A 10,542-nucleotide genomic window follows, 5' to 3' on the forward strand; every position below is an offset into this window, starting at 1 on the left:
GCCAAGCCGTGGCGAACTCAGGCATGCGCGAGCATGTGTGTTTGGCTTGGCTGGTACGCGTTGGCCTAAGCTCCTTGCCGATCCGTCGAGAGTCAATTTTTTGGACACAGATCAAAGGTGGTTCGTGAGAGCGCTCGTTTAGCATCTCCACCATTGTTCTATGTTTAGTTTCAACTGAGAGCTGTTAGGAGGTTAAAGGTGTTTGTTGTTACTTTTTATAATAAGTTTTATATTTAATCTTAGTTATTTATATTTAATTTCCTTTAATCTCCTTTCATTTTTTTTTGTAATAAAATAATATAATTCTAGTGCAATGGCTGAAACCAATGGTAAGTACACCATGCTTGCCTCTCTGATAAACACTGACATGTGGATGGTCCGCTCTTTGTTTACCGAGCATTTGTACAAGCATCCGATTCGTGGCGAGCGACCAACGTGTGGATCCGCCTTAATAGTATTAGTTCATAAATACAAGTACACAAACTATAAAGTATAAGCACTAATACATTTTGTTTCATGATAGGGACGACTATTAGTGATATTACATCAGTTTAAAAGTAAAAAATTATCTGGTAGAATTGTATCAGTCAGTGAACTTATACTAAATATAAACTACAAGATTAATAGTATTAGTTTGTACTTTATTATGAAACAGGACCCAGATGATGGTAAACTAAATGTTCACAAAACATGTGTATCAAGGTGCCTCTACATGTTTGCTAAACAATGGCAAATTCGTGCAAGCGCAAATTCGTCAAGGGCGCTTGTGATGCATCCACGCGAACATGAATATTTGTGCTCTTCTTGTTTTAATTTATTAATGAATAACCTCAACCAATGGATTCAATAATTAACTCTAGTTTAAGATTGTATATTTTAAAATTCTATCGGTTCAGTGTAAATACACTATTTCCAATAATGTTAATTAACTTTAAAAGTTTATTTTTGACTTAAGATGAATATTAATTCTAGAAAGAATGTTTAATTTGTAGGTTAGCACTAGTTATATGAATGTTTATCATATACAACCTACATTGCAGATTTTATGTTTCCTTTCATGAGAGATAGTTGACCGTGGATGACTTATACGAGGAGAAGATGGTTGGAGGAGCGGTGAAAATATAACACAAATAAGTTGAAGTAACTTATTTAATCATGCCAACGTTTAGGCATGATTCCTATTAATTATTTTCTGTATTCATAGGTTATTATTTTGTTTTGTTCTTAGCCCTGATGAAGGCTAGAAATTGTTGTCGAAACGTTGGCATGATTAAACTTATTTGTTATATTTTGACCCCGCCCTCCAAACATCTTCTCCTCGTACATGTTTCCTTTCATTTCACCTAACCTTGTTTCCTTCCTTTTTATAATGAAAATAAATCCAAGATAATAACCGAAAAAAAATCAAAAGAACAAAACAAACGTGTGAAACCCGATGTTTGTTGCTTCCTTTGTTTACTTGTACAAGTCTTGGATTTACGGCAAATGGCAAAAGATCTAGCATTAGACCAAGTCTATTATAAATAATTGTTTGGAATTCCTAAAACAGATATAAACAACTTCACTGAAAAGAGCCTACCAGTTCAATGCTGTTAAGGTTATACAGTCTCCCCCCCCCTCCTAACATTCGTATTGAAATTACAATGAAGCAATTTTCCAAATATCAATCTTAATAAACATTTAATATAAAATTCGAATTAAAATGACTTAAATTACCAACAAAATCAATAAAAGAATAAATTATATCTAAAAAAAAAAATTAGAACACAACAATATTTCAACGTTGGCTACACTGACTACGGTTTTATCATCAGATGTTTACAATGGCGTTGGTTTATTGAACGAATTAGGGCAAGTTAGGTTTTTCGTTGAATGTTAAACATCAGAAAAATTTGAAAATGGCTATGTCAAATTTATATTCAAAAATAGCACCGAAGCCTGCAAAAAGACTACAGGATTTATCAGTTTCCCAGTCTAACCAATGGGTGAATGGTATGAGATCATACTTTTGTTTTGATTGTATTGATTAATTACATTAAACTTTCGAGGGAACAAACAAATTTGAATTTAAAGAATCTGCAATACTGATATTATTATGGAAATTGATTTCATATTCCTTATCACTTTCCATTTTAACAGCAATACAAAGAAAAATGATACAAAATTTAACTTCATCATTACTTCTTTTTGTTTGTATGTTAGTTTTCCATCAATTCATCTGACTAGTTTTATTAAAACATCTATTAGTAATGTACTGAAAAACCATTCTCGGTTTATTAGATTTAATGAATAAAATTCAAAATAAAGATATGTGATATGTCAATTAAGATGAATAAAACTAAATTTTCCTTGATGTGTCTAGATTAACTTATTTGATTATAACTGTAATATTTCGTCTTCATTTTAATTTTTTCTATTGATATATTTTATTTAGTACTTATGATTTCTGTCAAAATATTAGAACTTTTAGAAAAAGTAAAACATAAATGCACAAGAAGCAAAGTTTATACTCGATCCACACCAAATCAATGATTAAATTATTTTGTTTATTACGGATGACCTCAGTTCACAATTGCACAATAGATAGTTTTGTTTGTTAAAGTTAGATGTAGTATTAAATTTATAAGATGGTTATATTATGTTAATATTAAATATTGGCATAAGATTAAAGGTTATGTGCTCCTTATGATAATAGGATTACATTTACTACCAATTAAAGAGGGCTTTCATAAATCTTTTTGGATATTAACCTTAACTTGTGATTTAGTCATAAATATTTTCTCTTAATCAGTATAAAAAATTGGTAATCGTTCGAAATACCTATTTCTGACTTAGCATTCGCACATTAAAATTGATAATTGAGTAACTGACAGATGTTCCTTATTGGTGAAGATGTATTGATACTCCTGCCGCAGTATTATAACCTTTTCATGAATCAACACAAAACAATCAAATTTTGTTGGATATGTTAAAGTATTCCTAACGGTTTAAAGTAACATTAAAAAAATTGATTTCTGTTGACTTTGTGTTTTCTGTAATAACTGAAAGTCTACACTTATCACCTACTTATAGTATTTAAAATATTCTAGAACTATTACTATAAAAATTTTTTTTTTAATTTTGATCTACCACTGCTATCAATTACTCACTGTATTCGCTCAAAAGGTAAAGAAATCGCTAATAGAGTTTATTAACAAACATTTGATAAAAAAAAAAAATTCATCACAAAAAATTATGAAATATTACTTATTATTATAAAAAAAAAACTATTTTGTATGTGTTGTGAGTAAGAAGTAGATGTTTTTAATGTTTACAAGTAAAATGTTGAATTATATCACATATGAAGTATACGGATAACATTCTATTTAATATTTTTTTTTTTTACATTTCAAATTTTAACAAATTCAACGAGTATGTTAGAATCTCTTGTTAACCTTTGTAATACCGCAATCCGAAACAAACACATACCGCGGGAGGGAGGGTGTCCTATTAGTATCTCAATATAATATCTGCATTCCTTATTTATTTTATTAATCATGGTATCAACAATCCACTTTTTTAATGAGAATAAATGACAAAATGGATTTTAAAAATATTTAAACAAAAAAAATAGTAATTTATTATTCTATTTTTGTTATATGGTCACACCTGGTTTTGAGTCTTCTGCTTCTTCCACGTCACTCACTCTCTTTGCCTGCACAATTCTTATCCTCGATGGTTTCCAAGACATTCATTAACATTTCTAGACTCTTTTTATACTGAGTGTTTAGAAATTATGGGTCGTTCAATCTTCTCATTGTGGCAGATTCAACTAATATTTTACTTAAAGCCTGTTTCTGTTTAAAAATGTCGTTTTTGGTGTTTGTATACATTATATATATGAGATATATGTTATATTACACATATTACATGATTGGGTTCCATCCTGTTTTTTCTCTTTATCTTCAAGTTGAATTTTTCCATTTCTAAAAGCGCCCTCTGGTTAGTACGATTCTTATATTAGGTAGGTACTTATAGGAAATATTTTCTCAACGCAAACAGTTATGATAAATCTAAATAGTTCTGCGGAAACCCGGGGTATACAGGAATTACCTGTAGGGACCCCAACCATGTTTTAATTTTTTCAAAATTAACTATTAATATTAATGACATTCTAAGCACAAATCAATAAATTTTAATTAAATAATAAATGTAATTAATTTATAAATAGTTTAATTTAATGATCTTTTTCCATTTGCAGTTGAAAGCCTAAACAGCGGACTATCTTCTCCACCGCAGGAGGGTATATCACAAAGAGAAGCTATGATTACACAGCCTGCGTCAGCCCCGGTTTCTCCTTTGGCTTCTCCTAATCCAGCCGTTAGTTCAACGACAACGTTTACTCTAACTTCCACACCAGCAGGAATAAGCACCCTTGACCCAAACTGGCAAGCTAGTAAACCAACGGTGAGGGAAAGAAATGCAGCCATGTTTAACAATGAACTTATGTCTGATGTTACCTTCATCGTTGGAGCTCCAGGTTTGTAATATAGTTATGATTTTAGATTTTTTTTTTTTAAAGTCTAACCTCAAGGACAGTTTAGATATAAATTTACATGTCACTTCCAATAATTAAAAAATCTTTTGCAGTCTACTCTGCCCATGTCGTTAATTTCAGTTAAATCTTAATATATTCTCTGATAGCTGTAATTTATAATTTTCATCAATTTATTGTTTTAAAGGGCACACTCAGTGCATACCTGCACATAAATATGTACTGGCCACTGGAAGTTCTGTATTTTTCGCCATGTTCTATGGTGGATTGGCCGAAGCAAAAGATGAAATCGAAGTGCCTGATGTGGAACCTTCTGCATTCCTTACTATGCTTAAGTAAGATAGGTTTTTTCTTTATATATTCCAATTATAAATTTTTTTAAAGTGTTGAATAAGTAATTATATTGAATAATATCACTTTCTTCAGGTACTTGTACTGTGATGAAATATCATTGGAAGCTGATACAGTTTTAGCAACATTGTATGTCGCAAAGAAATATATCGTCCCGCATTTGGCTCGAGCTTGCGTAGCCTATTTAGAAACATCGTTGACAGCTAAAAATGCCTGCTTGCTACTGTCGCAGTCGCGGCTCTTTGAGGAGCCAGACCTCATGCAGCGTTGCTGGGAAGTGATAGACGCACAGGTCAGTCCTCATCACGTCAGGAACTTATCTTAGTAAATATTGTAAAATGTTAAAAGGCCCAAAAATTCTAGTCCTTCAAAATCCTCTTGATCATGTTGATTATATCTCAGAGAGAATTCGAATCGATGAATCGCACAATATTAAAAATTACACGCAAACTCAATCACGAGAAAAACAGAACAGTAGTTAAAATAGTAAGGATTCCCCATCTGGTTAACAATGTTTTTAAAACATTTTTATAAAAAATTCCATAAATTTTTTATGGATCAATTTTTCATTATACTACTCCGTGTAGTATAAGAGCCGGGGTGAAAAAAAAGACAGTTATTTCGTCCCAATTTTTGATTACTTTAATAAAAACTATGTATAATTATGAGTAAAAATTGATGAGTCTGCCAGGTATAGGTAGGGAGAATAAAAAATGGTGGCTGTTTCAAAACATTAATTTTTCATTCGGAGCTCTATATCTTTAAAACTACCAACAACACTAGAAAACCTAAGAGAACATCATTTAAAGAAGAGTAAATTTGCTAAAATATGAGCCTCAGTAGATGCAATATTTCATAAAATATATTCTGAATTATCTGTAGTTTATGAATTTATTGTGGGAAATCTTTATCTCAAGAACCATGAGACGTACAGGTTATTATTTGAGTGTTAATAGACATTTTATCATATTTCAGCAAATTTACTCTACTTTAAATAATGTTCTCTTAGGTTTTCTAATGTTGTTGGTAGTTTTAAAGATATAGAGCTCCGAATGAAAAATTAATGTTTTTAACTTTTTGAACAGGTATTACCCCTACCTATACGTGGCAGACTCATCACTCTTGACTTGTAATTACACTTAGTTTTCATTAAAGTAATCAAAAATTGGGATGAAATAACTGATTGTTTTCTCCTCTTGGCCTCTTGTACTAATACTTTTGTGTTTGATGTGGTTAGTGGGATGTTTTCATCTTAGCTGGATTCCTACGTAGTTTTAAATTCTATCGATTGAATATACTGAAGTTCATTCTTCCAATGTATTAATGAAATCTACTTATTATTATATCACTTGATGTGTATATTATAAAATTCTGATTAAATTCACTCCTCTATGGATTATTGTCGAAGTTTTACTATGGGAAGTCCTTTTAAAATACACGCATGCTACTAAAATACTACACGCATGCTACTTTCATTAAAATTAGTCTTACTCTTACTTTTTCAAGGCATTTTTTAAAGGACTCGTCAGATTGAAGTCACGGAAACAATTAATTACTTATATTGCTTTAATTTAGTTTTGATATTAAATTTATTCTTCATGTACATAAGTTTTTAGTTTGTTTATTATAGATGTCAGTAAATACTGTTTTAATCATTAAAATTTGTTAATTTTCTTTTAATTATTAAAAACTTGTATTTTTTGATATTCTGTTTTCTCTTGATTCATATTTATATATAATATAAATTGAACAATTTATATGAATTAAATTAGTAATAATTTAATTTTTTTTTTTTTACTTTTTCTTATGACATTTTTAATTATTTCTGTTAATATGTTATGTATATAATTAAATTTGTTGTATTGGAGTATTTATTATTGACAATCAGAACTGATAGAAAATGAATAGCGAATGGAGAATTTAAAAAAATATTCTCATCTTGTACGACAGTGTATAGTCCATTTCACTATTGTTAATCCATGTTTTTATAATTGTATATTATACAGTGTCTATATTGTGAATAGTTTAAATCTCATATGAGACTGATATCGTTAAATTTATAACTAGCTGTAAATAATTATTAAATGCTCATGTTTAATTCTAACTACACTAACGAGCATTAGAAATTTAATATTTGACATCTTGTTTAATGTGATGAATTTCTTTTCTCATTGTATTTATATGATCTTGTATATTACATACATATATGTATATATTTATATTATATACATTATGTGATTTTATATTTTTGCATTTATTATTTCTAAATAAATATAAATATGTATTATGTATACATAATTTTGCATTGTATTTCAGCTTGAAGTCAATAAATCAATTAAATTGGAAATTTTTTAATTTTGAACCTTTTTTTTTCACACTAGCAAATTTTATTTTCACCCCTCAGCTTTATTTGAATCAAAGACTTATAATAAGCAAAGTGACGAGGTAACAGTGAGTGAAATATTTAGTGATCAATGAAAGAAGAAAGGAGTACAGGTGGGTCGACGACATTGCCTGTTTTTTTTTTTTTGTTTTTTAAATAAATATATTTTTTGATTCTACATTTGACTGAAATTTGTTGTCTCTTAAATGTTGTTTGGAAAATATATGTTGTAATGATAAATGCATAAATATGAGAATGTAAATGTGAAATTTGTTATTTATTTTATTTTTATTGTAATTCTTCAGTTTGTAATGAGATAGGCAGTTAAGGTTCATGGAATATAGTGAAATGGACTATTGTTTTGTTTTTTTAAGAAATGCTGGGTTTTTTTTTTGGTTTTTTTATTGCATGAAGTGGATATTATTTTTTTTTTTATGTTCAAAGAGAAACTTTTCCGTTGCTTTTATATTGGTTTTTATAAAATGCCTTAAGAATTAAGTGTTGCATGTAAATGGTGTGCTCAGCTTGTTAAATAGAGTCGAATGGAAATTATATGTTTTCAGAATTTATTTACTTCATACTATTATATTATAAATCACAAGTTTAATATAATTATAATGATAGCACACTAGATATTAATGAAAATAACTATTAGGTCTTTGAAATGTTGTTTTCATAACTTTTTCAGGTCGGAAAATTTAGTTATGATGAATTAAAATTGAAATAAACGATTTTATTAATTTTCTCAAGAAATTCATATACATGTATATGATAAATTTTTTTTCATTTGAAATTTTGATTCATAGGCTGAGATGGCACTACACTCCGAAGGATTTTGCGATATAGATGGGACTACTTTGGCATCCGTCTTGTCTAGAGAAACTTTGAATTGTAAGGAAACTCATCTGTTTGAAGCTGCAGTAGCTTGGGCAGGAGCAGAATGCCAGAGGAGAGACCTCGAGCCGACGCCGGGGAACAAGAGAGCTGTTCTCGGGGATTCGTTACATTTGGTTCGAATACCGACGATGAGCCTCGACGAATTCGCCAACGGTCCCGCTCAAGCAGGGCTTTTGACCCAAAAGGAGACGATAGACATTTTCCTCCATTTTACGGCACTAGTCAAACCTTCTCTCAACTTCCCTATCAAGTCAAGGGCTGGCCTTAAATCTCAGGTATGTTTGATCATTGTATTTTGTTTAATTTATTTTTGAATACAGTGGAAACTTCATATAACAACTTATTTTAGATCCTCTAGAACAATTCATAAGCATTAGAATATAGAAAATATGGCTCTATAATGAATAGTGCTTGTAAAAAAATTGTATATAACAAAGGTAAATTAAAAGAAAAAAATAATTTATCTTGGTACAAAGAATTTTCGCAATAGTAAAAAGGACCTCTGTATTTCCTCCTAAGTACAACAAATGAATTTGAATCTTTACTACTCCTGGTCCACTGATACTGGGGTACTTAGAAAGCAATGAGGAATTCTTTCTAGTGTTAACAATGATAGAGAATATGTAACTCTTGAAAAAATAAATCTCATATTTTTTTTAATTTGTGTTAACTCATATTTCTAATTCTACTTTAAAACTCAATTTTTCTTTGTTACAGGTTTGTCATAGGTTTCAATCATGTGCTTACAGGAGTAATCAGTGGCGGTATAGAGGGCGATGTGATTCAATACAGTTTTCAGTCGACAAGAGAATTTTCATGGTGGGATTTGGATTGTACGGATCTTCGAATGGTGCTGCGGACTATTCGGTGAAAATTGAATTGAAACGCCTTGGAAGGGTTCTTGCTGAAAACAACACAAAATTCTTTTCCGATGGGTCATCGAACACTTTCCATGTATACTTTGAACACCCAGTTCAAATCGAACCGGAATCATACTATACCGCATCAGCAGTTTTGGATGGAGTAGAACTGTCATATTTTGGACAAGAAGGAATGTCAGAAGTGACAGTTGGAAGTGTGACATTCCAGTTCCAATGCTCGTCGGAAAGCACTAACGGAACTGGAGTTCAAGGGGGGCAAATTCCAGAGCTCATATTTTATGGGCCGACAAATCCCCCTGACGACTGAATCGTAAACAGCTCTACCATTTCACAGCACATGACAGGGTAATACCCCATGCATAGAAAGTTTATATAATCCTTATTTAAGCTTAAATTACTTCTAGAGTTTTATGAATGAAATATTTTTTTTTATTATTATAAGAATTTCCTAATAGGAATTCTGAAACTGTAAATAATATAAAGCTATATAAATATAGAAGTTAGTGCATTGTTTAGACTAGTCCTACAATATTTTATTTATAGATTGTACTTAAGCTATTGTATTTTAATTAATTTAAAGTTAGAAGACAGTATTATGGTTTTTAACTTGTTATGATTCGATATAACATCAATTAGAGTTTTGAATCGAGAGAAAACACGTCAATATGGACATATTAAGATTATAAATGTATTTAAAGAAAACTTTAAAAAAATAAAATAAAAAGAATGCGAGATTATTTTTACATTAATATTTTTTTTACTGAGAAAGAAGTGGTTGTAATAATGTTCGTTGTATTTGTTTATTTGATTTAAAAAGAAAATAATTCATAAATCTTTTAAGTTCCTATTATGAGTGGTTTGTCCCAATCATTTTTGTTTATTGTCAATTGTATAATTGTTTGCACAGAAAGGTAGTTTGTTAAGTTGAACGTGTCAAAGTGTTGAAAATGTCATTAAAATGTATACCAATGATGATGTTACCCAAGACATTTAAAACATAACTAAACTTTATGGTGCTTTTATCAATTCGTGCTTCCTATATTTACGATGAGTTTGTATTTTCTGTATTTTTATTTTATTTATTTTTTTTGTTAGTTTAGTTTTTATTACTACCACCATAGAGGTGATAGACTGTATTTAAAAATATACCATTACAAGAGCATCATTGTATTTTTAATCCTCAATAGAATTAAAAATTTATTTTGACGAAGATATAAAAAAATTGACAGAATGATAATGGGGGAGTATTGATTTATCATAAGTTATAAATCTCTTAAGAACAACATAGACGTTCTTAAGTTTAAATAATAAGCAAGTATCAATATAAACTGAACGAAACAAATTTTATCATTATTTCACAGAGGGTCAGGAATCCCTTCCTCATCTCGGCCCAGTTGGACATCTTTTGTGAGTTACCTCTCTTTTCCACTACATATATGGAATGCTTCTTATGAAGCTCATTAGTTCTTTTGGGTATGTTCTAATAATGTCTCCAG

General features: G+C 29.9%; 1 protein-coding gene across 2 annotated transcripts in view; it reads left to right on the forward strand.

The window, feature by feature from the left end:
• The window catches only part of lute (BTB/POZ domain containing protein 3 lute), a 22,030-nt gene extending 11,822 nt beyond the window's left edge, over nt 1-10,208 (forward strand). The window contains exons 1-6 of one of the 2 annotated variants that reach the window (XM_014433635.3): nt 1,807-1,992; nt 4,241-4,519; nt 4,722-4,869; nt 4,961-5,177; nt 8,075-8,440; nt 8,883-10,208. In XM_014433635.3, coding sequence (XP_014289121.1) covers nt 1,899-1,992; nt 4,241-4,519; nt 4,722-4,869; nt 4,961-5,177; nt 8,075-8,440; nt 8,883-9,353 — 1,575 coding nt within the window. In that variant the 5' untranslated portion in view covers nt 1,807-1,898 and the 3' untranslated portion in view covers nt 9,354-10,208. Of the gene's footprint in view, nt 1-1,806; nt 1,993-4,240; nt 4,520-4,721; nt 4,870-4,960; nt 5,178-8,074; nt 8,441-8,882 lie in introns of those variants that run through there. The other variant, XM_014433636.2, reaches the window with a different exon arrangement.
• Nucleotides 10,209-10,542: the final 334 nt, after the last annotated feature.

Source organism: Halyomorpha halys, unplaced genomic scaffold (assembly GCF_000696795.3).
Source record: "Halyomorpha halys isolate HHAL.00 unplaced genomic scaffold, Hhal_1.1 Scaffold1237.1, whole genome shotgun sequence".
NCBI lineage: Eukaryota > Metazoa > Arthropoda > Insecta > Hemiptera > Pentatomidae > Halyomorpha > Halyomorpha halys.